This window comes from Caloenas nicobarica, chromosome 3 (genome assembly GCF_036013445.1).
Source record: "Caloenas nicobarica isolate bCalNic1 chromosome 3, bCalNic1.hap1, whole genome shotgun sequence".
Taxonomy (NCBI): Eukaryota; Metazoa; Chordata; class Aves; order Columbiformes; family Columbidae; genus Caloenas; species Caloenas nicobarica.
This window is the reverse complement of record NC_088247.1, coordinates 76989301-77016644: the sequence shown is the minus strand read 5'-3', so window position 1 is coordinate 77016644 and position 27344 is coordinate 76989301. Positions and strand designations below refer to the sequence as shown.

The 27344-nt window shown below is 38.9% G+C and overlaps 2 protein-coding genes across 5 annotated transcripts in view; one reads left to right on the top strand and one right to left on the bottom strand.

Moving 5' to 3' along the window:
* TTC13 (tetratricopeptide repeat domain 13) overlaps positions 1-11698 on the bottom strand; it is a 41987-nt gene extending 30289 nt beyond the window's left edge. For 3 of the 4 annotated variants that reach the window (XM_065631259.1, XM_065631260.1, XM_065631261.1), the window contains exons 1-4: positions 11479-11684; positions 7113-7207; positions 4264-4339; positions 1446-1516 (exon numbers count right to left, since the gene is read on the bottom strand). In XM_065631259.1, the coding sequence (XP_065487331.1) occupies positions 1446-1516; positions 4264-4339; positions 7113-7207; positions 11479-11683 (447 nt within the window). In that variant the 5' untranslated portion in view covers position 11684. Of the gene's footprint in view, positions 1-1445; positions 1517-4263; positions 4340-7112; positions 7208-11478 lie in introns of all 4 variants that reach the window. The other variant, XM_065631258.1, reaches the window with a different exon arrangement.
* A 224-nt stretch (positions 11699-11922) lies between these two features.
* Positions 11923-27111, top strand: ARV1 (ARV1 homolog, fatty acid homeostasis modulator). The gene is made up of 5 exons (XM_065631971.1): positions 11923-12052; positions 22180-22299; positions 24015-24168; positions 25497-25721; positions 26202-27111. Exons 1-5 carry the CDS (start codon positions 11954-11956, stop codon positions 26306-26308), a joined length of 705 nt encoding a protein of 234 aa, XP_065488043.1. The 5' UTR covers positions 11923-11953; the 3' UTR covers positions 26309-27111.
* The last annotated feature ends 233 nt before the right edge of the window (positions 27112-27344 follow it).

Below are 27344 nucleotides of genomic sequence, written 5' to 3'. Positions count from 1 at the left end.
TGAGCTGATTCTGAGTGTACACTTGACAACATCAGCTTCAGGTAACTTCACTACTTTTAATACAGCGGCTAAGCAAGGCTGGTTTGTTCTGCTAAATGTTTTAGTACTCACTTTATATGTATTTAAAATTGCCTTATGGAAGACAGAGTGAACAATCATAACCACTTTCCAGCCTTTCAGACATACAATAAGCATATTAATTTCAGCTGAGATGTGTGCATTGCAAAGGTACTCTATACACACTTCTCACAATATCTTTCTGCAGTCAGTGGATCTTGCTTATCTTCATTTATATTAAGTTTCCTTCTAAACAAAGAGAAGGCAGGAAACATTATATAAGCTCAGTGGGTTTTGAAGCAGGATTTCTCATTAGGGTTAAAAAAAAAATTCCTCACTTTAAAAACAAATCAGAGATCACTAAGCACCTAAAAAAAACCCCAAACACAACAACAAAAACCACACACAAAAGTCTGGTCCTCTGATATGTTGCCTGGAATAATTCCATTAAATTGCCACAATTTCACTCAATTTCAGTATGAAACATATGACATTCGAGTTAAAAAAACCCCAAACATACTAGTATTTGCAGTATTACTTTCAGCTTGCATTTGTGTACCACAACCAGTTTAGATCAAAAAGCAGGTCTGTAATTCTGGTAGTCCAGATAGCCATAAAAATATTTTTTTTTTTAAATGAGCTTTAGTTGAAGCTTTTAAACTGTTGGGGTTGTTTTTGTATTAAGAGTTGATATCTTCTACTTCATAGAAGAAGATTCTGAAATCTTTACCTTGGTCAGAAAAAAGAAATCTTGAAGTATTAGTTATGTTTTACTTTAATATTAAACTCAAATACTTGCTGCTGAAAAAGAAGGATAAACCCAGGATATAAAATCATTTATCATCATGAAAACAATGCAGTACTTGTCACGAGCAATAAGTGATCTCTGTCAGGTTTTTTTCTGATGTTATTGACAACATGCTAACTGTAACCCCAAAAACCCCAGATTAAACTATCTCAGCCTACACATTAAGAGGACAGTTAAAGGAAGTTCAATTTTGCACAGGTCAGGTTTCCAAAGATGGTTTGTTTGGGTTTTTTTTTTGTTTTTTCGTGTTGTTTTTTTGGTTGTTGTGGGGTTGGTTTTTTTTGGTGGTGGTTTGTTGTTTTTTTTGTTTTGTTTTTGTTTGTTTGGGTTTTTTTCCTGGTCAAAGTACCATTAGAAGTTTATTCCTATAGATGAGAAAAATACTCAACAACTAACCAAGATATAGAACCACCTGATTTTAAGAGTACACTTATGTTTGGATGGGAAAAAAAAAGAACAAATAATGGAATAATTGCTCTCATTTAAAAATCCTTAATTGAACATTCATTTTAGTAAAAGTCATATGTTTTAATGGATAATTTCATAAAGTCATTTTTAGGGGTCCAAACAGAAAACTTACCTGCAGCATTGTTGAAAAATGTCGTATGGCTTCATCGTACAAGCCGTTGCCAATCAACACGTAAGCAATTGCTAAAAAAAATTAAAAATGTAAATAAAACAGCAAAAACCATTTGATTTTTAAAATACATTTTACAATTCGGTTGTATTTAATCTAAGTTCCTACGCTGCACTGAAGATTTAAGTAGTCAAATATTTTCTGAACTGCCAGTGAACTTCCCTCAACCAGTACAGAGCATTTGTTCATTATTCAATTCATACTGTGCTCATCAGAATTGTTTTGAGTTTTGTGATTTGTTTAGGTTTTTGTCTCTCCTTTTTGCAAGTTGTTCAGGAAAGGGTCTTACTTCTAAAGTACTTAGGACCAGGAAAGGTACCATGATCCCACTTAATAGCCCTTGATGCTTTCTCAGTTGTAAGTGAGCCTGGATAACACTGGCTAACTTTTTTCATAATTCCATTAGAGAACATCTGAGGGTACCTGTTTGTACACATTTTGCTAAACTTTACTAGCTCACAATAAGTTTTTCCTTCACTTGAATTAACTAGAAAAACTACAGCTAAAGCGATTCCATTGTTTACAAAAATGAGATTGAAAAACTACAGAATCTTTACCCTTGTTAAAAGTTCTTGCATATCCCCCCGTTTTGGAGCAGAAGTCAAGCGTTTGAAAAAGAAACAGACTGCTGTTTCAAAAACATGTTCCTGTAACCTCCAAAAGATACAAAAATAAAGTGAAGACATAAGACTGGAAAGCTGTGGTTGTGCTTGCATGTCTGAAGTTGAGTATTGACAGCTGAATATCTCAAGATTGTTTAATTTTGCATGTTTTAATCTCCCACAGTTTTTAACTCCAGACTAAGTAACCAAGTATCTTGCAGATCAGAGCTATAAAAGGTAAAATACAACAGGCAGTTCTAATGACAGGGGAGCTAAGAGCAGGAACTCACCTTTCTCCATACTTCTAATGAGTTTTTGCAGTCACCCAAACAGAATGGAAAGGGCACCTATCAGCTTAATCATTTAGTCAAACGTGAGAAAAGACAAACAAGCCAATTAGAACTAAGGTATTTTTAATAGGACACAGGCACTTATCTTTCATGCAGGCAGAGCCACATTGTTTTGGCAGTGTCACTAAGCACTGTTCATTAAAGAAGGGAAAAAGTAAAATGAAAGAGAAATAAGAAATGTGTTTAGTCCAGAGCTAGCCTCATTCTTGGAGCAGTTCTGTTATGCAGAAGGAAGTATTTGTGTGCAATATAAGCTTTTTCCTCAATACATAAAAAGCTTCACTTGGTACAGATACATAGAATTGCCAAAAAAATACCAAAGAAAATTGGCAGAGTGAAGGACAGGTTGAAGAGCTCTTGAATTTTCCTCATTCCATTTTCCCTCAAGACTACACAGCTCTTAGTATCATTTTTATGGTTCCAAACCCAGAACAACACAGTTGGCACGTAAGATAAAAGGAAGCAAGACAATGAAGATTCATTGTCTTGCTGCTAATGAGTTTGTTTTGTTTATACGAGACAAAATGCAGGACGTTGTAGACAATGTCTGTAAAACTATGGCAAGTGATCGGCAACTCGTAGCTGATACAGTATCAGCTTATTTTTAAATTGTATCTCCTTGATTAATCTTTTAATCTTTAATTAAATACTACAAAAATACAAGTACTTTATTATGAAAAAACTAAGGGCTACCAATGGTCCGTTAGCCCAAGCATCTGTGTACCAACATTGCTTCAGAATGCCTCACACATTTCACGCTGCTTTTCCTCAGAACAATTAAAAGTAACACGCACAAACAAGAAGGATCCAGGCTTCTCACACCATGACATAGGTGAAATACAGGCAGTAGGTAGGTGCAAGCCTACAGGCTAAATACGAGGACAGGGACCTTCTGGCACAGTCTTCCAAGTCTACAGAGCCAATACTAACAGCATCAAATATTTTCTGCTGGATGGAATTCCAGTATTCCCTGCAGGATTCTATGAACACAGTGAGGTATGCTAGAAATACGAAAAAATATTAAAGCCTCAAATTTTCTGGATAAATTTGTGAAGGCAGAAGTTATGCCAACAAAAAAACTACTCAATTGTTTTAATTTCATTAGACAACTTAAGAGTAAAGTCTCCCTTTTTTCTTACAGAAAAGATAGTCTGCTGCCTTCCTTGATGTACATCCTCAACAATCTCTTTGCTGCCTCATAATACCTCTGCTTCCTATAGAGGATACCAGTTTGGAGAAGCAGTACAAGCAACTCTTTCCTCAAGTCCTTTGAGAAAAGTATTTTCTGTTGCTTTATTTGAAATGCCTCCATTTTCTGCGCTGAGTGTGCTTTGAAAAATAGATCAAGTAGCAGCCTGTAAAACAACAGGATTTGAAAAGCCTTCCTGATGCCTGTAAGTGTTGATGGGAAGAGTGTGTGGGGAGGGGAAGACAGATCCAAAGTCTATGCTGGATAGGAAGTATATTCCATTGGTAAAATGTTCTGGATGTTTGAATAGTTTTAGTCATCAATAATGACAGAAAAGGGAAGCAGGAAGTAGCTGAGACTGTTTAACTGGATTTAATCAAATGGGTTTTGAACACCTGATTCAACACACATGGTGAAGAATTCTAGTGAGCAAAGCAGAAAAGATTTTTAGGAAGATACACATGTTTTCTGTGTATGACCAGAGAAAAAGCACTGTATTTTCAGGCTTATTAGGATCGCATTAAACTGATGATTTCTTAGTGATACATTAGTTTCAAAACATTCACTGCTAATAATTTGTACATAGTTCACCTGCACAAACTGTAGATAAAGCATCTTACCCAATTCTTCATTTGTGTTGTCATTATCAGTAGCAAATGGAAATCGTTTTTGCTCTGCAAGCAACTTCGCTTGATTCTGTAAAACATCACGTTTTTTAAGCATTGAGCAAACAACAGGAAAGAATTTAATAGAAAATCCATGTCTTAAATCCTTAAGTGAATGCCTTAAATCAAAAAGTTAAGACTAATATGATTGCTTTAAGGTAACTGAAAACAAATTAATTCCTAATCTTCCACAGGGAGAGAAATTACTTTTCAGTCAGGTGCTACTGTTATTCTCTCTAACATAAGGCTAATCAAACCTTTCAGATGGAAGGATATTGTCAGCATTTTATCAGTGGCTGATGTTTTTATATTACATCTGCTTAACATGAAGTTTTGGAAGTTTTTCTAAGATGCATGCTACTTCATAGGAAGGTTTATACTCCTTTGTTTCCTTCTTCAAAGAGAAGGGTATTACAGAAGAGTGTAACAATGAAAACTAGACATTGAAAGGAATATCACTTCAGCAATAAAAACAAGTTTAACTCACCAGTGCCATACTACAGTAAAAAGACTGTCCTTTTAACAAGAACTTTCTATCCCTTATAGATTTTGTTCAGCTAATTGTAGCCTTTTCTAAGTTTTCTGTTTCCCAAATAATGTGCCTACAGAAACCAACACTGCCAAAGACAACCAAAGACAACCCCTCAGAAATATAGAAATACTCTACTCTATTTTCACAAGTATTTTCCATAGACGGCTGTAAGCCTACCAGAGCAGTTTATGTTAGGGGAAAAATAAATAAATAAATAAAAACATGAAATGCTCTCTTAGTTAAGGGGCCTTCCAAACTGTTTTAGGAAGCAAGAAGAAAAAAATAACTTCTTTCACTGCTCAGTTCTGCTCTTTTGTTTCAGCTAAACAACACATATGTACATCTTTAACTTCAGATATGACAATTAAACACCTTAAACTTCAAAGAACATGCTTAATTCATAGTGTTCTCTACTGAGAGGACTGTATTTTGTCCTCCTCCCTTCCAGTTTTTTTGGCTTGTTCCATCAAAAGTAGCCTTGCTACTTGTGTCCATGACACAGACATTTCAATGATCTACAAAGCACAAAACTAACTGGCTAAATCCCGCTGCACAGTTTCTTCTCATTTCTAAGATTATTAGATGAACAGGGCAGAAAGTTTGGTCTGCTCTACAAACGTAATTATTTCAGAGGGTATGAAAGATTAGCAAATAAGATTTTACAAATCTTGTTTTTACTGAAATTAGAGATCATGTCTGAGCCCTACATTACACTATAATGTTTATATTACTCCACCTACTGCTGCACCAACAGTAACAGAATAGAAAAGTTCCTTTCCTCATAAGAAAAAAAGTCATTAAAAACCAGCACAATGAGCAGAGTTCAACAGGTATACCAACTAGAAAACAAAATCTATATGCTGCAAAACATTACTCTTCTATAATTGTCTTAACACTAGGAGAAAATATTTTTTACTAAAGTAGAATCTCTTCCTTGGTAGATTTAAAAAAAGGCCTACACTTCTTTGTCTGCAGACAAAAGATATGATATAGCAAGATGCCACGCTGGGTATTGAAAAATAAACTACAAATAGAAGAATTTGGCATTACATTAACATCCTCTGAATTACAGAGCTGCACATGGCACTTGGCAAGAGAAGTACCACACAGTTTACCCTGTCCTCAGCTCGCTTGTCTGTTTTGTTACCATAGAAAAATAGAATAATGTTTGGTTCTTGGGACTGGGGAGGATGAAGATTCATACTTCAACAGACTCCGAATCCAGTTATAGGTTAGATTTCCTGGAGCTCAACATGCAAAAACTGTGAGTCATTCTGCCTTCATGAAACGAGACAAGAATTTTCATCACAGCACCAGCTCCAATAGGCTGAGATGTTGCTCTCTTCAAAACATTTTTTGAAACAGAGAAATTTCTAACAAAATAATTTATGTTTCACTGCCTTCGAAAGAATCGCTGGTACCACTAGATCAGACAGAAGATCTGACCAATATCTGATGAAGTAATATCTAAGGAGAATATTCAGGTCAAATAATTGGCCTGGTGGATTTGCGGTAGAGTAGTTTTATTTCCAAATGGCACCTTTGGAGAAGTTGCTCCAAATTAGAATATTGTTTCCATGCTCCCCAATAGCCAATAATTTCTACAAATTTGCCGAGGCTTCTTTGTATATTCACATGAGAATTATTTGAAGATTTTCCATATCTGTGACTACTGGACTGAAAAAGTAACATCAAACATGTGTTCTGAGGCAGACTAAAGATTACATTTATTCAAGACCAACAGATAAACACTACTGTTGCGAGTAAACCCAAATTCCAAAATAATGCTCTTGAAGTCTACCAAGAGATACTTCTCTTCCATTAAAATATTCTCCATATACCATGTCTGTATTACATTTAGTGAAATATGGTCTGAAGTCTCCAACTCTATCATCTGTGCACATGTTATTTCTGTAGCAATTGCAAGTTATCACTCCTACTCGTACACACATTTCCTGGTAAACCTCCTCAGGCAGTTAATCTCGGTAAAAACTAGTGCACCTTTCCCTTTTTCAGCCATAGCCTCTGCACCCCTAAAAACAAAACAAAATTGGTAGACTAAGTAGTTGAAACTGCTGACAGCCCTAGAGACTCACAATGGAGTACTACGAAATCATACTTTCATGAGCGACTTGAGTTCATTCTCACTTCAGCCTTTTGGGGACCTATGCCTACTGATGAAGAGATTCTACTTGTAGCTATTTGCCTGAAGTTCACTCTAATTGGTTATGCAGCTAAAGCGATCTGTACCATTATATTTTGGATAACGTACCAGAATTTTTTCTGTCTGGAGAGAAAGCACAGGTTCACAAGATGAAGACCCTCCTATGTCACAATCCGATTCATGGAAGTGCAAAAATGGTGAATCTGGGGGAAAAGAGAGAAAATACCTTTAAGAAGTCAAAGAGTTACATATATCTTCTCTTATCACATCTTGCATTTACTCATGTTCATCTGAATACCCCCACTAGGCACTCCACAGGGCAGAAGTTTCATTAAGTGCTTTCTGCATATAGCACTACATCCACACAGCCAGGAAAGCAACAGCTGACATGACGGCTTTTATAAAATTAGTTTTATCACTACTTCTGCTTATGCTTTTGGCTAAAAATACATTGGGTTGACATGTCCCCATTTGGCATTATGATTCCATTCTCTGGCCCAAGAAATTAAAGACCAAATTATCATTCCAGTCCCAGAGAGGAAAATAAATGGAATGGACCATACAGAGGTAGGGAAAGAGCTGCTGCTGGGAGGCCAGAAAACAGATGTATAAAGACTGTAAAAAGCAGGCAGAATAGTAAAATGTAATTGACTGAACACATACAAAGGTCCCCACAGGTATATTACTAAGAAGGCAACCTACGAAAAGTCAAACACAGTGTGTTGGCACAGCAGAGAAAAAGTTTAACAAATGAAAAATAAACAAGTAACAACAATAATCAACAAAACATCCCAGACTGATAGACCATAGAAGTCACTAGTTCATCTGCATGGTGCTTTAACTGATATCCTAACAGAACTGCTAGCTTTTAAATCTTCAGATCTTAATACTTTTATTAACTTGAAATATTTCAAGACTAAACAAGAAAAAGCAAATAAACAATATTATCTCTTTGGTTCCATGGCACAAATACTAAATTTTATCATTTCCCCTAATGTTTGTAAATACAAGCTTGATGCTAAGTTTGAAAGGCTGGGAAGCAGTGTGTGTTTCTAATTCACTTTTACAGGCAGTGTTATTTTTATATTTTGATTACACAAGGGTTGCAGTTAGTTGACTCCCCATTTTTCACAAGGACAGTGCTAAAAGAGAAGAAGAAACAGTCTTTTATAAAGAGAAGTCAAAATAGCATCTAAAATAATTCCCTGTAAATAGAAACTTGGAACTAAGCTGAGCCATAAATGATAACTGGTGAGAGAAGTTTTACAAGAGAAGCAAGAGTGGTGAAAAGCAGAAGGTCAAAGTTTAAAGTCAGAAAGTCCTGTAAGAACAGTGGGTCACCACCCATAGTTCCCAGAAAAAGAGTTCACAGAATCACAGAATGTAGGGATTGGAAGGGACCTCGAAAGATCATCTAGTCCAATCCCCCTGCCAGAGCAGGAACACCTAGGTGAGGTTACACAGGAAGGCGTCCAGGCGGGTTTTGAATGTCTCCAGAGAAGGAGAATCCACAACCTCCCTGGGCAGCCTGTTCCAGTGTTCTGTCACCCTCACTGAGAAGAAGTTTCTTCTCACATTTAAGTGGAACCTCTTGTGTTCCAGCTTGAACCCATTACCCCTTGTCTTACTGTTGGTTGTCACTGAGAAGAGCCTGGCTCCATCCTCGTGACACCCACCCTTTATATATTTATAAACATTGATGAGGTCACCCCTCAGTCTCCTCTTCTCCAAGCTAAAGAGACCCAGCTCCCTCAGCCTTTCCTCATAAGGGAGATGCTCCACTCCCTTCATCATCTTTGTGGCCCTGCGCTGGACTCTCTCCAGCAGTTCCCTGTCCTTCTTGAACTGAGGGGCCCAGAACTGGACACAATATTCCAGATGAGGTCTCACCAGGGCAGAGTAGAGGGGAAGGAGAACCTCTCTGGACCTACTAACCACCCCCCTTCTAATACACCCCAGGATGCCATTGGCCTTCTTGGCCACAAGGGCACAGTGCTGGCTCATGGTCATCCTCCTGTCCACCAGGACCCTCAGGTCCCTTTCCCCTACACTGCTCTCTAATAGGTCATTCCCCAACCTGTACTGGAACCTGGGGTTGTTCCTGCCCAGATGCAAGACTCTACATTTTCCCTTGTTATATTTCATTAAATTTTTCCCTGCCCAACTCTCTAGCCTGTCCAGATCTCGCTGGATGGCAGCACAGTAAGAGGTTGCCAGTAAGATGTTTCAGCACTGCCCTTTGTTCTTCACATTGGCTAAACCCTCCTGTGCTATGGCAGCATTGTGAACACAACTTGTTCTGTGTTGGTGCTCCTAAGTCAGTAACAGTTAAGAGATCTCTGTAGACTCACTCAGCAATTTTTGCTTCACAAACCAAAACAAAGAGGTGCAAGCACAACACTACCTTCAGAATAATTTTCTACAAAACAGGAAGAATTCAGCAAAGGAATTTCTTAAGGTGGAAGGGAACAAGAACAGCCTGTTACAAGTGATAGGAGGAGAAGGACCCTTCAAATGTTGCAGTTCTTGGGGCAACAAACTGCTTTACTCATAAGGAAGAATGGATCTGCCTTTGCAAGTCAGATGCAGTCAAACCCTCACCATACTGCCTCATTAGCAACTTCACAAAAAAGGAAAAACACCAACCAGATAAATTACCCTGGACCTTGTAGTAGGCTACAAAAGAAACTACTTGAGATAAAAAGATTCTTAGCTTCTGGGAAAGTTGTACTAAAACAAAGACTGAGAGCTTAAGGGATTTTTTCAACTGGCAATTTATTTAGCCACAGGATTTAAACAGCAAGGAGTGAACTGGTATACAGCTATTTCAGGGTGAGTATGCTGTTCTGTAACTAAGGGCTACCTTATTATCAGTGTATGCAAAGTACCTGAGGTACCTAATGATTTAAGCAGAATTCCTTATATCAATCCCAGTTACACTGGTCTCTTTAAAACAATATCCACCATTAAATCAAAATCTAATCTTCTAAACACACCTCTGAAGGAGTATCCTGAGTCAATCATTCATGTCTTAGTAAGAGGAGAGATGTATTCAAATTCTTTGCCATTTATTAACTTGTATGATATATAGATTTTATCTCAATACTGTGTGAAAGTCTTTTTGGTTTATGGTTAAGCTTGAATGATTTGGAGCAACGGTCACCTGAGATAGCTTTCACAATCTGGTTTAGTGTTTATGTACTATGGCTCTTGGCTACTGTAACCACCTCTCTTCCCACCCCCCTCAAAAAAAAAGCAGCTGATGTAAAATGCCTACTTAACACAGCTAATATACAAACTAAACAAAGAATGTTAAGCTGTGATAACAAAAACACACAGAAAAAACCCCAAACAAAACACACTCGCCCCCCCAGATGTAGGAAACTCACAAGGTATTTCTAGAAGGTCTGTAACTTTGAGTGGATTACACACTAGTTGTATATTGTCCTTAAAGACCACAGCAACTCTTCATATGAGCACAGACTTTATGAAATAAGGAGAAAAAAAAATACAACCCTGCAGGCAGCTAAACAGTCATGACATATCACTGGTTATTCTCATATAAATAATTGTCTATAGTGCACTGAACCGATAAAATCTTTTTCTTCATCAGTATTACATGTACACTGTGATTCAGGCTGTCATTTTTGTATAGCACATGCACACTATGCTCATGATAAATGATCATAACAGATTACTTAGGCCACATGATCCTGATGCAACAAATATTTCAGCACATAAATATAGTTTTAACTGTGCCTGTATTCCAAGCCATCGATTAACTTGAAAAAGACCAGATGATCTGCTACCTGAACTTGGACTCTGAAAGAAAAGCACTCGGTTCACCAGCAAAATACATAAAAGTGTAGCTGAAAATGAATCAAGCCATATTCAACTCAATAATATGAGTACAAGAGGTTGGCATGTCCGTGTACTACCGAGGTCAGGGGTTAAAAAGCGCGCAGAGCCCAGCCGCTAGACTTGGCAGGTTGGCAAGCGGGACACCAGGAATCCTGCCGGGTGACACTACGGGCCCCAGGGTTTACCCGTCCAAGAGGCGAGAGCTGTTGCCCGGTTCAGAGCCAGAACCGCGGTCCCTGCTCCGCACTGCACGGCACAGCGCTGCTGGGGAGCGCAGCTCACACAGCAGACACCTCGCTATGAGTCAGCTGAACGGCAGCAACACGTACAGCCGCCCTCCCGCCGCCGAGACCCCGCACCGGCCCGGGCGGGCGTCCCCTCGCCCACCCGCGGCGCCTCAGTGTGAGACGAGGCCCGGCCGCGCTTCCCTCTTGCGTTCCCGCCGCCCTCCGCAGGGGCGAGGGGAGGGGACGACCACCCCGGCGCCCCCATCACCCCCCCGGCCTCAGGGCTGCCCGGGGCCGGCCGGGCGCCGCGGTACCGCAGAGCTAACGGCCTCCTCCCCCCCGCCCCGGGGCTGGGGCGGTCACCGCGGCAACGCCCCCCGACTCACCGCACTCGGCCGAGTACTGCTCTGCCCAGTCCCCCGCCGAGGCGCAGCCCCCCGCCGGGCCCTGGCGCTGCCGGTGCAGCTCTTGCTTCAGCAGGGACAAGGCCGGGTACTGCTCGGTCAAGGCCAGCGCGGCCCGGGTCAGGGCCAGGACGGCCAGCGGCACCCACAGCCCCCTCACGGCCCCGAAGCCGCGGACAGGTGCCATCTTCCCAGAGCGCATGCGCACCGCTTCCGCGTCGGCCGGGGACAGAGGGCGCCTCCGCCGCCCCTCCCATGGGACCGGCAGGGAGGAGGGCGCGGCCGCGCTGCCCCCTGGGACATGGAGTTCCGCCCCGGAGCGGCCTGGCCGGCAGCGGCAGCAGAAAACCACAACTCCCGGGATGCACCGCGGCGCGCGCCCGGCAAGGCTCCGCCCCCAAACGCGGAAGCGAGGCGGTTCGAAGCGCTGACAGGCCGGGGCGTGCTCTCGCGCGCCATGGCGGAGCTTGGCGCCTACCGCTGCATCGAGTGCAACAGGGAGGCGGCGGAGCTGTACCGGGACTACCAGCGCGGGGTGCTCCGTATCTCCATCTGCGTGAGTCGGGGCGGCGGGGGCGGGAAGCCGGGGTAGTGGGCGAGAGGGGCCGGAGCTGGGGCTGCAAGCGGGAGGCTTCGGCGTCAGCAGGCGGCGGCGCGCTGCACGTGGGGGCGTGCCCGCCGGCACGCGGGCCGCGCGCGGCGGGGGCTGCGCCCTGGGCCCTCCGCGGCCCGGCCGCTGCCCTGGGCCCTCCGCGGCCCGGCCGCTGCCCTGGGCCCTCCGCGGCCCGGCCGCTGCCCTGGGCCCGCGCGGCGGGTGCCGTTGCTCGTGCTTCCCTCCGGCCCCTCGAGGGCACCTGCGTGGCGGCGCTGTCCCGGGTGGCCGGTGGCTGCGCTGCGGGGCTTGTACTCGCTGGCAGGCAGAGCCGAGGGCGGCTCTGCGGTTAGGCGGCGTCAGTGAAGGCGGGAAACGGCCAGATCGAAATGACAGGTTTTGGCTGGTGGTTGTTCAGCGTACACGTGAGGACTTCTGTGTTCCCTACCCAGCTACAGTGGTTGCACTTTCAGAAATAGTACTTGTGCGTTCTGGGCTGTTCGCTGCTCTCCCTTCCCATGCTGTCCAGAGTTCATTTTTTTTCCCTATAACTTTCTTTCTTTTAGTGTCTCATACATATTCTTGGAAACTTTGCTGCTGCAGGAAAAAAAAAAAGCTTTTAAAACCTTTTAAAGCTGTCTTTTCAACTATTTCTGAATTACTCTTTTCAAGTTTTAGTAGGGTTTATGAAGACTTGTCCCCAGTGGTTATTTTTGACTTTTTTTTTGTAGTTCATTAAAAAAAAAAAAAAAGTTGGATCACCTAGCACCCTGTATTTCAACATGGGGAAAAAATAAGAATTTTGGAACAGAGGGATCTGCAAATACATCTTGACCGAGTGTTTGATTTTTATCTGTGATTGTTTCACAACATCCTGTCTCTGGTCCGTATAAAATTGGGAAACCTTGTGCTGGAACCAATTATTGAATATTTTATAAGGAATTAGTTGTATATCATTCAAACTCCCTCTGTGGTTGTTTCCCCCAGTTTTGTAGCCCTTGGCATTTTTAGAATGCTGATAGAAGATGGATTAGTTTACTAAACCATGAAGCTATAAATGTAACATGACCAGAAAGCTTTGTATGAAACCTGTGGTGAATTCCTTTATGGCTTTATAGCTCTGAGTCATTCAAGCATTTCTTAGGCCAAAAATAGAGATAGTAGGCAACCAGACCTTAGAGGTCTATGGCCAGTTATATTTGGGGAAATAGTGGTTAGCTCAAGCTGAAAGGTGTACATGTTAGATCTCAGCTTCTGTTATCAACAAGAGGCTGTGAAAACACAATGTTGTACAAATTACTGGTGATAGTAGAAAGAGCTCATTCATATCCTTCTCTTTTTTGAGCCCAGCAGTCAGTTAAAATGGCTTGTTGCTGTAGAACATAAACCAACTAAAAATGTACACAAAAAACTCTGCAGACATTTCTAAAACTGGAGAGGTCAGCAGTTTTCTTAGGTAAAAGACAAAGCAATAGAGATTGATTTCTGTTGGCTTTAGATATGCATACTGCAAGGAAAAATTGATTTTTAGTTGCTTTTTCATGGTGGTATAATGTATCGTGTTCAATAGTGGATATGAACTACATCAAATCCCCAGTAGTCAAATCACGTTGTCAAAATTCGTCACTGGTACATGATAAAAATGTAAATGGTTTTCTGTGGAGCTCTTTCATGTGGAGCTTCAATCTTGTCTTTGAAATCAAGGATAAGCTGGATACAAAAGGACAAGTATAAAGCTTATGACTGCAGCCATATCTCATAAGATTTAGCACATCTTGTAAGCCCAGGTCATCAATTATGGTTTTTAATTTGGCTTTGATAATCTCTAAGGGAAGCTGGGAGCCAGTAGATGGCACTCGTTCCTCTTAGCGTTTAACCATTTGAAGACTGAAGATCCTGGTCTTCTGTAGCTGTGGCATCCCATGTAGAATCAAAGACTTATGTCCCAGTTGCTGTGTTCATCACAAACACCAAACTCTTACAAAAAGAGTAAAGAACAGAGTAAAAGAAAGAGCAAAGAATCACATTTTCCTAGCAAATTGGAATTCTGTCCACCTTTCTTCATGCAGGTCCAGATTGATACCATTTTTCACTTAACTTCTGCCAATCTGTTTCCTCTACATTGTGGGTTATCGTGGTTCAGTTTCAGCCTTAGTCCTACTTGCTGTTATGTGGTGCCATGTCCTATCATCTCTAACCCTTTCTCTCTGTTTCTGGCCATCCAGGAAGTGCTGAGAGTAGGAGCACTCCACGTGAGGAACAGGCAATAGCAAAAGTTTCTTACTAAGCACGTTAGTAAGAAATGCATTAGCTCACATGTTATAAAGTGGAGATGAGCATGTTAAAAGATTGCCAAGGTGAAAAGATTCTTTCAGTTGAACTGATCTGAACTCAGCTTTATCTGCGTATTGCAGAAAGCACTGCTGTCATCTCCAGCTACCAAGAGCTGATGGTTTCTGATAAGGCAATTCTAGTTTTACTTTTTCCTTTTAATCTGGAAGAATAGTTTTGTTGCTGCACTGACCTTCGGCAAGCGTCCTACTCCGTGCAGGTAGAGCTGCGCTCTGGCCAGAGATCTGCAAAGTTGGTCAGCATCACTCTACTGACAACAGAAAATAGTCAAGTACAGAATGTCATTCGATATCCTTCACAAACTGTGGGAAACTATGGCGGGTCCGTGGATTCCCTGACAGAGGGTATGGGAACAGAAATTAGCCTTGAAGATGTTAAGGCCTACCCATGAGTAAGATGGGAGTAAACGAGTATCGAGAGATATTAAGGTGTACTTGTGAGAAAGAAGGGAGTAAAAGAGTAACATTGACGATAGCGAAATTAGCCAATGATATGTTACTATCGCAGCCTGTAACCAATAGCAAAAGGACACATGAACTGGTAAAGACTATATAAAAAGGCGTTTGTGGCAATAAATGGAGACTGCTGTTTGTACATAAGAAGAACTTTGCCTATGTCGTTTGTCTGTCCCAATCACGACAACAAACTTTCACGAGCAGTGTTATAGTGAGTTCGTCGGTGTTATGAGTCATCTTAACCTGAAAATAATGACAGTGTAGAAATTTTCTCCACTTTAGAAACTACAAAGATCCCGCTTATCAATGTGAAACATCATTTAATCAGGTTATTTACAAAACTTTGAGTGTAGGCCTCTAAAAACTTATGAAGAGCTGAAGGTATTTAAGAAAAATTGGAGGTCTGAGGTGAGATTAGAAGGTGTGATCAGTCGGCCTGAGAACAGTTTACATCTGTCTTTGTGGAATTAGAGCATTGAGTACTGCAACTCCTCTGTAGCTTAAGGGAGAAAAAGTGAAAAGTACATAGAAAGTTTGTATAGTGATACTGAAAGTGAGGCCAATGTACATCATCTAAATATTTTGTTGTTGAAGCTTTGGAATACTTGTGTTTCATTCTCATTTTCAAGTAGTACATAAAAATATTGACAAATCAAGGGAAAAAAAAAAAAACAGCCCAACATTTGTTCCATATGATATCTAACAAAAATGGTTTCTTATTTCAGCCACTGAAAATTAAGAACAAGCAGAATATTGCCAAGGTCATCACTGCTTTATACTGACCTACAGACTTGCCCCAGTCCTAGTTTAAAGTTATCCTTGAAAAATTAATCAGTCTGCATCTAAAAGGTCTTTGCCATTCTCAGGATGTTCCTGTCATTCAAAACCTTTCAGAACATCATATTGAGGTTGAAGAAGCTAAGTTCTCCTAACAGCATCTTTTATCTGGTTCTACATTTATTTTTAAACCTCATCTGGGCCTGATTTTCAGGTGGAAGATTTAAATTTGAATGCCTAAGCAAAATACCATGATTTTATATCGTGTTATTAATCTGTTGAAGAGAAGAATGGATTTTTTGCCAGAGGCAAATACTAAAAGCTTCCTTGAGGGAGCATCTTTTTCCAGCCCACAATATTAGAATACAGTTTTGGAAATTCAGCCTAATATTCATGGTGCTGCTTCAGCTTAGTTCCTGCAGCATTTGTTATTGCTCTTAAGCTAATTAAAAGTTTCTTTGAGGTCCATATTTTAATTTTAGTGCAGACAAGTATTAAAGATTTCACAAGTGTTGACATCCTCTCTGGAAATGAATTTGGAATGGATACTGAAGAAGCTAAAGAAACTTTTTTCTATCAAACATAGAAGTCCGCTCAATACCATGAAACTCAGGATGGAAAGGTCATGTCTTTTGTTAAGAGCTCTGCAAGGTGGCTAAGTGCCACAAATTCTTTGAGTTCTGTAACTTTTTTTTAATCTGTTTTGCTTAATCAAGGCCGGTTTCAGCAGAAGCCTAACCCAGTCCTCTGGTATTGTGCATTCCTTCTTGCCCCAGATTTGCATTTGGTGAATGAACCTATTTCTCATCCTGCATGTATTTTGCTGTGGAAGTGCCATGACAAGAGACAGGTGGAGTGTTCCTCCTTTAAAAGAACTTAAAGATACTTAAGAACGGGTAATAAAATTCTGAGAAAACTCACCTACTCAGAGATACTTGTTCAATATGCTTTTCCTTCAGCATGACACCTTGGGGGTGGCAGGATAATTGTGGGGGGTGTGCAGGTGTGTTAGAATTGCCTCCAACGAAGGTGACTTCTGGTGTTTGCTTTGCAAATCCTGGGTCTGGTTTTTGCCCTGTGCTGTGAACATCCTGATATTTTTCCTATTCTGAACCAGAAGTGATGGTGAAAGTAAGCCTAGGTGGATCTTTATAGAGGAGATAATTATTTTAAGATCCTTAAAACTTACATGATCTTTAAATAATACAGAAAATCTTCACTGAATATATTACAAACCAGCCATTAACAACAATAACCAAAAATTTTGTTCAGATAACATTGCCACTGTAGTATTCATGCTATTGGTGAAAAACAACCCACATTCAGCTAACCTGAAATAAATTCTGCGAAGTGCAATGAATATAAAAGGTATCAGCAAATCTGGCTTATTCAAAAATAGAAGGAAAAACATGCAAATTGTTTTAAATTTGGTTTTAAATGGCATATATGTTGTTGTGTTAATCATTCCAGACCTTAACAAAGGGAAATAAATTATTCGTTGCAATATGTAGAACGTAGTCAGGATACCCCTTGTGTTTTGTAATAAGAAAGCCAAATTGCCTGAGCAGTGCACACTTCATTTAGCTTTTCTGCAATTAAAAAGTAATTGAAAAGCTCTTTTATTGCAGCAAGGCAGAGATACTGTAAATGCTTTGAATGCAAAGCATTTATGTGGTGAGGTAATTAATCTGCCAAGAGTACAAAAATAATCCTGGAAAACAGAGTATGTTATTTTTCTTATTTATATAACTCAATCTACAGACTAACTCACTACTGGAAAACATATCATATAGGAAAAATTATAAAGCAGTATTTTTAATTTCAATTTTATGAAATTGAATGCATCTGAAACTGGGATGTTTTGGTTTTCAGCTTATTGTGATACTTGGCCACACTCCTAATAAAGAACCCATTCCTGAAAGCACAGCTAATTACATTTTATTGTTTAAGGGTGCAACTGGGATTAAGGGCACTCTTGCAAGATGAGGGGTTTGTGTTAGTTTGCCCTATGAACCTATGTAAATGGACCTGTGTTCGTGCTGAAGCTATGTAAATGTTATTAAAATTTACTGTATACGTAGTCCAGCAAAAAAATTGTAGCTTAATTTTGCCAAACTCCAAACCCTGGAGAAAGGAGTACTAAAATGAGACTGTTTCACTAGTGTTTCTAAAGTCCAGACTTTTGCAAATGTATTCCTGGTGCGGTTTTCATAGTATTTTTAGTTCAGGATGAAGCTTGGTTATTGAATGTATATTTTAATTTTTTGTTGTGTCCTATGGCTTCCTCTTAAAGCACTTTTTTCCCTTCCACCACCCCCATCTCAAAATACTTTTACTTTAAAATTCAGTTATGTTTTAATGTTGGAGAGAGCACTCTAAACAAGTCATGTTCGTATACTTTAGGAATTTTGCCCTTCAGTGACAGTAGGTATTTCCTCAAATATTCGTGCACTGTATTGTATTTGGCATGTGTTTGTGAACTCTGTTCACAGTTGAGCATCTTTGATGAACGAAGAAGAGGTATGTCTTTTGAGTAGTGTTTTATGAAAGGCTGATAAACATGCAGTCAGAATTAACATTTCAGTACTTCTTTTGTCTTATTTAATGCAACTGTGATGTTAAAACATGTTACTTTCCTTAACTGTTTTGGATTGCTTTGATCAGACAGAATCTGATACACTACACTATGAAGACCATGGTTGTACTTGCTTTTGAAGATTTTTTTTTTCCTTAAAACTACCTTTGCTCATTGTTTTAAGATAACTAAGGTAATTTCTAAGTTATGAAAGCTGAAGGTTGGTTTTGTTTATTTTTTTGGAAACAACAGACAAGCATAGTCAAATATTCCTAAACATTTGATTAGTCAATTCCTAAACTAATATCCATTTAAATTCTTTAGACTATTGAAATACGTTTGGCACCCTTTTTTAGGAAAGCACAGTATCTGTTGGACTTTTGTGTGTCAGTATCAAACATTCCTAATTTTCCTTAAATTTACGAATTTAGAAGAAGGTGCATTAAGAGAATTTATGGTGTCAAGATTGACATTTGTCTTCTGCAACATAATCTGAAAGTACCTTTTAATTAAAGTAACATCTATTTTTTCAAGGAAAGATACCAGCTGTTTCCTGTTTCTGATGTCAGTTACATATTTAAGGAAGAAATTAAGGACTGGTTAAAAACATAGAGAAATCCAGTTACTTATTTCTGTGATTTTAGAACTGGTTATGATAAATGAGACACATATTTGAGAAAGCCCAAAGAAGATTGAAGAAGCTGGAGTTTGTCGAAGGTGCCTTTTTCAGTCACACCAAACAGGCCCTTGGCTGCAGCTGTGCACAACTGCAGTGGGGAATCAGACATGAGCACCAGTATTGTAGTTCACCCTAAACTGCCTGACTAAAATCTTATAGGTAAGTGTGCAAGCGGTTTTCCATAGCTGAGCTGCTCATACTGACCTTCTCTGAAAGCGTTAGTGATTATCGATGTCTGTAAAGTTACATCACTGTAACTAGGGAAAGCTATCTGGTTAAACCTATGTGCACTTAAACTGCCTTGATCCTTGCTTGCAGTGATTTTGCTGAAGTCAGGCTCTAGTCACAAGTTTCCTTCCTAGGCATTTAAGGTTAGTGTCAGACGTTTTGGTAGTACTGCTGAAAAAAAAAAAAAAACAGGTATGGAGAAAATTTCATCCTAGAGGGTCTATTCATTCTGTAATGTTCTCATGATATAGCAAGTGTCATCTTCATTTTCTCCAATTAGTCTATGGCAGTGCACACATGGGTCTTTTGCAGTAAGGTGGTTTGTAGGTCTCACAAGTCCCTGAATGAACTCTTGCTGGCTAGGTCACTGGCTGGATAAGCACGGAGGACTTCTCCTTCATACAGTTGAGACTCAAATAGAAAACAAATACATTAAGAATAGGGCTCTCATCTGCCTCTGCAAGACAGGCAGATATTAATGTGTGTGTCTGTGTGGGAAAAGTCCTTGAAGATGGCTGCTCTTTTGTGATATGGCAGATTTTCTGTTGAAGTAACCCAAGAGAAATAGGATCCTTAAATGATTGGTGGTGGTATGCTGAAATACTGAATTAAACATAATTCTCACATCTGCAGATTTGGTTGAGGCTGCCAGAAGCTATGGAGCAGAAGACCCATTCGTATGGGTAACACTACTATTTGTGTATTCATGTGTAGCAATCTCCTCGTATATCTGCAGTAGAATTTCTGTATTGTTGGTTTTGCTTGGAGGCTTGGTCTGATATATTAATATTTTGGTTGTCTAAAATTCATGTCAGCTGTCATTGAAAATTTTTCAGTACCTCTTAACTGCAAGTTTTTTGATCAGTGTTTGGTTGGGACCCTCTGCTTGAAAAGATTGTTCTTTACTCTTCTCAGAAAGACTTTTGGTACTGGTCAAAAATGTTCCGTTCTAGGGAAATTTGAGAGCATAATAAATCCTGGGGTATGTAGGATATCCTTCACCTAACCTTTATGACACCGATTTTGTTCAAGAATAATCTTCTTTTCTATGTGCTTGTTCAGTGCTTGTGTGAATAAGCCTAAAAAAAATTAATTTGACATATGTAAATTACCACCTATAAGACTATCTGTTCATGATTTCCCTCTAGATAGAAATGAAGTAAGACACTGCCTTTAATTATAGTTGCAATTTCTTTTTCACTCTATTAAATCCTGTAGCTGTGGTCTTCTGTTAATTATGTCCTTTCTTCCATCTCACTCACTTTAATTACTTTAATTTTAAACCTATCAAACTGTTGGTTAATTGAGTGAATTTTTGAATTCATTACCTTTAACTTCTGTACTGTCACACACAGTATTTTCTAATCCAAATGAGTTTGTTGGGGTGGGGGGTTGGTGTGGTTTGTTTGGTTTTTGTTGTTTGTTTGTTTTTAGCTAGAGTGAGAAATATTGATTAGTGGTAGCAACATTCCTTAGACATTCTATTCAACCTATGCATTTGTTTGGATGTTTTTCTTGGTATAGATGTTGGACTTTTGAGTCAATTTCCTAGTGAAATTTAGCAGTCTTAAATTCTCCAATAATAATTCTGGTAAATAGCATGGCAAGATGAACTTTGGACACAAAAAATCTCTATAAAATTGAAAAAAATCTTTTTTGTTCTTTGGTGGGAGTTTGTCTGTGGGTGTGTGTGGTCTAATGCTGCATTTTTTATTGGTACAGCATTTCAGAAAGCTGTGTGCATAGATTTATCTTCGGGCAGTGCACAGCCATGCAGTCTTTAAGATGGAAATAAAGATTGTTTCTGTGACGGTTGTACTAGAATCACAGAATCATAGAATGTCCTGAGTTGGAAGGGACCCACAAGGAGTCCAACTCCTGTCCCTGCACATGCAGCTGACGTGAAGGCCCAGGGGTGCAGGATTAGCTGAGGGCAGGTGGGAGGAAACAAGCATCTGAATTGGAGGATCAGCAGCAGGAGAAAGCTGGCCCACCGAAGAGCATCCTTTTGCCAGTGCACTTGTTTGAGCTCAAGTGGTTGCTGTGATCAACTAGTGCTGCCCCTCAGCTCTCTGCTAAAAGTTTTTTCCCCCTCAGGTCTTCCACATGAGCCTTTTGTAAGACTGTTATCTAACCATCCTGTTCACACTTACTATTATAGCCTTTTTTAGCCCTTCTCATTTAACTCAAGTCAACAAGGGATCACCCCTGCAGGTAAGTCGATAAATCTGAAGGTGGCTGATGACAAGCAGTCCTCAGCAGTCTGGGTGAAATAACCTCTGTAGCAGGCACAGTGGGAACCATCAGATGTCTTGGAGAAGTAATGGTCTAGTCTTATCACTGTTTAGTAGCAACTTTTGACTCTTTGGCTGTATCTCTGTGTGTGAAAACTGCATTATCAGTATTCTTAATATATTGGTGTTTGTCCAATAATGGAAAATCATTTTAAACATCTGGACAATTTACCAGTACCAAAGAAAAACACAACAGCAAAAAGACATTCTCTGTCTTCTTGAAAGGAAGGAAAAGGTAGGATAGGAGGATAAAGCACCTCTGAAAAGAAGGGATAAAGCAAATGAATTTTGTTTCCAAAAAATACCCAGTAGATGAGCCATGATCATTTAACCTTTAGCAAAATACTGGTGCATTTCTTGAGTCTTGGGAAGGTAGGTTGTTTGTTTGGTTTGGTTTTTGTTTTGTGGTGTGTTTTGGTGTTTTGTTTGTTTGGGGGTTTTTGCATCTGTAGGGCACAAAGTTTCCATAGTTTGTTATCTGTGTCAATCTGAAGCCCGTAAAAAATCAATAATGTATCTTTATGTTTGATAAGGGAAGTATGTGTCAACTGAGGGGAAGCAATTTTTCTGGGTGGATTAAAAACCTTTTGAAAATGAAGATTACATTAAGGAAAGACTAATAAGAATTGAATAGCTAGTTTGGATTTATGCAGTTGTGCTAAGATTAGAGGAACATTTCATAAACTCTTGCTTTTTTTTAATTCTAATTCTTGTTATTTTGTGACTTTCAGAAATCCTGCCAGAAACCTGTGGATAAATACATTGAGTATGATCCTGTTATCATCTTAATTAATGCTATTTTATGTAAAGCACAAGCATACAGGCACATTCTTTTCAATACAAAGATAAATGTAAGTTGCTACACCCCTACCCTGTGATATTTTTTGGTTAAAAAATTTGGTTAAAATATTTTTTGGTAAATTGATTGTAATAGTTGTAAAATTTTAGAGAATGTTCTCATGCCCTTCCACGGGTTCCAGCAAGTTGAAGCAGTTACAGCATGAATAGAACACATGAAATCTCAAACTCCAGCTGTTACTAAGAAACTTACTGTCTCCACAGTAGTGATGCCACAACAGCAGCAAATGCAGCCATCATCTTACATGTTAAAAAAAAAGAGAAGGATCTGTATGGAACTGTTCATGCAGTTTTCTACACCCTGTAATTTGCCTGTCATATTAATTGCTGTTAAAAGGATGATGTGCTAAACTACATTGGAAGAGAAAGATCTTATTTGAAATTAATTTTAAAATTAAATTTCTGTTGGAAACAATTATTTCTGAAATGAGCTACAGTAGTATAACATACCATATTAACAATACGATGCCAATTAAACCTACTGTACTAATTTCTCATGAGTTTCTTCCTGAGTAAATAACCCTCCCCTCAAAACTATAGCAAAAGACAGTGGCTTTCGCGCGAAGCGTTGTTGATGCAGAGTTACATAGTCAACTTAGTTGTGCTGGTGTGGCTAGAGTGTGGAGGTGTAGCTTTTCTGACAGAGTTGCATATTTTTGCTTTAAGGATTGATTTCCCAGGAAAGGGAAGCTAATCTAGAGCAAACTATCCATGCATAAGCTTATGCTGTGTTCATGTTGATACCTCTTGGCCAGCCCAGTGTTAAGCAATGTAGATAAATATACTTGCCTTGTATTTCAAGCATAAACCTGACTAAAGATTTTTAATTAATTCAGTGCTTCTAGAGACTGCTAATGATGTTTTACATGATGCTTCTGGAAGAACTGTTCCATCTCTGGAAATTTCATGTATTCAAATAAATTGAGCTGAATTTTAAACTGACTTAGCCTGTGCATGTATGTGCAATTGGCACAAGTAGTCTCTGATGGATAAAGTAGAATCCACACGCAGAAATTGCATTGATTTATTTAAGTCTGTATAAAATCAGAATTCACCACACATACACATGGGCTTATGGGCTGTTAAATGTGGAAGCATGCAACTATGGAGCCTCATGAGGTCATTTTTGCAGTCACTTCAGAGGATATTTTGAAGTTTTATTTGGTTATATTGCTCCATGTATTTTTGGTTCATCACCGTTATCTGAACTAAGAAATGTTTTTGGTGTAACTACACCACCAGTTTCTTATAATGGATATTGTCCCAGGGGAAAAAGAAAAATAAGGCTATTTAAACCAGTTCACTGAATGGAGTAGTTGCCCTTAAACTGAAAATTTTGATAGTATAATTCTACTAGCTATGGCACAATATTGTTTTTATCTTCCTAACTGAAACAGCCTTCCCAATTTTTAAAAGGTATAGAGCAGGCTTTAGAGACCCAATTACAAACCTTCTTCTGTATGGAACTGTTCGTGCAATTTTCTACACCCTCTAATTTGCCTGTCATGTTAATTGATATTAAAAGGATCATGTGCTAAACTAGTGGCTCAACAGAAGTAATTTGCTTATATTTCTAAACAAAAATAACAAACATACAGAGCTTGTTTGTGTAGAGATGTTGAAATGTATTTTAAATACCAGTTTCATACTAATGCTTTAATTTATGCTGATTTAATCCTGATGCTTTTATTATTCTTTCATTTACCAGATTCATGGGAAGCTCTGCATATTTTGTTTGCTCTGTGAAGCTTATCTCAGGTGGTTGCAACTACAGGATTCAAGCCAAAATACAGATCCAGATGACTTAATCAGATATGCCAAGGAATGGGATTTTTATAGAATGTTTGGTATAGCTTCCTTAGGTAAGATCGATAATTAATTCCTGTCACTATCTACTCTTTAAGCATTGAATAACTTAATGAGTCTTTCAATAAGCCTGTACTGCAAAAATTAATCCAGAATGGATGTCATATCCAACCCTGTATGGTTAAATGATTATACACATTCTCTCTAATTTGCCTTCATTTAATGCAAATGCATATTTTGATCCTGATTACAGTTCAAACTATGATCAGCATTAGATATCAAAACACTGAAAAGTGGCAATATTCAGAAATCTTCATCTGAATCCATTTACATAGTTCGAAGACCAGTGTAGAGCTCAGCCTTATTCCATATTTCACGTTGACTTCAAGGTTTATTATCCATTAAGGTGATACAACATTAAGGATAATCCTTACAGAAGTAAATAATTGGGAAAAGCCGTATCTGTCGTTTGTTTTGTGGTGGTGTGCTTTGTTTTGTTTTGGGTTTTTTTGTGTGTGTGGGTTTTTTGGTTTGGTTTTTTTTGGGAGGGGGGGGTGGGTTTGTTTTGTTTTTAAATGAATACATAAAAATACAGAGCAGTGTCATCACTGGTAAAGAGTAAATACTTCAGCGCTCTAAGACTACATTTGAAAGCAGGGAGGGGTTTTTGTTGTATTTTGGTTAGTACTTTTGTTCCCGTGCTTTTTCCGGTGATGGTGTTTAAATCAAGCCTGCAGACTACAATGAGTTATTTCCCTTAGACATTCGGAGTTTAACTTAAGTCACTTATTGTTTAATGTTACTCTAAGTAGGTTTTCATAACATGTCAGTAAAAATGCTGGAACTCATTTTTCAGAAGTAATTCATCAGTTACGATTGTTGTGAGAGTTGCTTTGACATATGCATTAATTCCAGTGTTACACAGGGATGCAGTGTCAAAAAAAGTCCAATAGCTCAATGATATTTTCACCCTGGTGTTCTTTCTCATGCTGGATGGAAAGGGTTCATTGCTAGTGACCTTTTCAAAGATGACAAGTATTGATTTTTATTTTACAGACTAGCAGACAGTTGGAAAAACCCTCTCCTTTTTTTTAAAAAGGAAAAGTAAAGAGGATCTTATGCTAAACTTCCTGTGCTGTATGATGTCAGAAATTATGACAATCCTTCAGATAAATTGTGTGATAGAATTATTCTGAATGTCATGATACTTACTTGCCTATTAAAAGGAACACAGGAAATGGAGAACATGTTCGTATTTGCATCTGTCTTAAACAGCAGTGGCTCAGTTGCATTTGAGACAATGTCTTTCACTGAAATTTATCCAAAATAGGACTTGATTTTGGTGCTTCATTCTTTCTTTCCAACTCCTCTTATTTCCTCTTAGAACAAACTTCATTTTTGGTTGGCATTTTCATTACCTTATGGTGGATGAGACCTGAGATGCTGAAAACAAAGTCTGACTTCATTTTACTTCTCAAAGCACTGCTGTTGTCCAGCTATGGAAAGCTTTTGCTAATTCCAGCTGTTATTTGGGAACATGACTACACGCCTTTGTGCCTTGCATTTATAAAAGTGTTTGTTTTGATATCAAACTCTCAGGCAATTAGAGGTAAGTTTTTGCTTTTTTATTACTACAGTATTTGTACAGAATGTCTTTGAGAGAATGCAGCTGTTACAGAAGTCATTGTTTTTGATATATTTTTTAATTAGTATCAAATACATGACTAAAGTAGTTCTAGATTAAAACTGTGCTATTTAGACTTTAACAGAAAGACAATAAAACAAACCATTTTGTTAAAAAAAGGAAAAGCACCTCTTATCTCACTGTCTTATCTGTGTATGTGCTGTATTATATCCATCAGATCCATCAGTTAGAATTTGAGACAACTCATCAAAGATCAGTGAAACATAAAATAGAATTATTTGTGTGTTTGGAAAATGAAAATTTCATGTTAATTTAATGCACTGCTTTGGAATGCAGACTTTTACAGATCTATGTGACATCTGATATGTACAAATTAATATGAATTCTTACATGGTTTCTATGATCTTCTCAAATGGTAGGTGATAAATGTGTTTTGTTTTGCAGTTACATTGAACTTGAACCGAATGCTCCCTTGGCTGGCCATCTTCTTTGGATTAATTTTGGAAAATGGTGTGGTCTGCTTGTTCCAGAAAATGGGATGGGATGTTTGAAACAGCAGCCCAGATCTGAAGAAATACCAACAACACGATGATCATTTTCTAAGAATGATCTCTGCCAGCAGGCTCCAAAGACACTATTTTCATAGTGATAAAGAAGGTGCTAGAGAACAAAAACTTGCATTAGCGGTGAGTGTAGACGGTTTTAGGGTGAGTTAAAATAAGAAACTTCAGAAGTTTGGCTATTTAATATCGTGAGCTATAAGACTTCAGCCTTGGCTTGTTTATTTTCTCATTAAAAATATGAATATGTCACTGTCTTATGAGCTTTATAAATCTGGCTGCATAGCTATGGCTGTAACAAAAAAGGTACACTGAAAAATTTCAGCACTTCTACCAATCACTGCATTTTGTCAGAAAGAGGAGGATGAATTGTTCCCTTAAGAGGGAGTCAGTGGAAAAATGTAAAAGCCAAAATTGATATTTCTTCAAAAACAGATTTTCAAAGAAGTGAACATGTGTAAACAGTTTATTAGAGAAAATGTAAGTATTGTAGAGTAAATCTACAGTGGGAAAACTAATTTGCATTCTCTGAAATGTTTATGTGACAACACAAAATAATAAAATACTAGTTCTAGAGTAATCTGTAGGAACTATAGTTTTAACTGGCTTGAAATTTTACATGATCTCATAAATGCTGCTGCTTTGTTCTGAAAGCTGAAAAGAGAGTGAAAGGACTCTGATCCCCAGCATACAAGGTTGGTTGGGACAGCACTTCTTGTACATTTAATGTTAAGTGACATCCCCCGCACCCAGCCCTCATCTGGCAGCAGGTTTAGTGGAAGCAAAAAGTGAAGTATGAGGCTGCTTAGCAATAGAGTAGTTCTTGTTAAAAAACAAATACAACAAAATAAACAAACAAAAACCACAATATGTTTAGGCCTAGATTAGTGAAGAACCATTTATAGAAGTTCTAAACCTTTTTCCCCAGTAGGCAAAGTGAGGACCAGATGGCCCACAAAGCAACCAGCAGAAATCAGTTTCTGCAAGACAGTAATCAGGACACGAACCTACTTCTTCTGTGCAGACC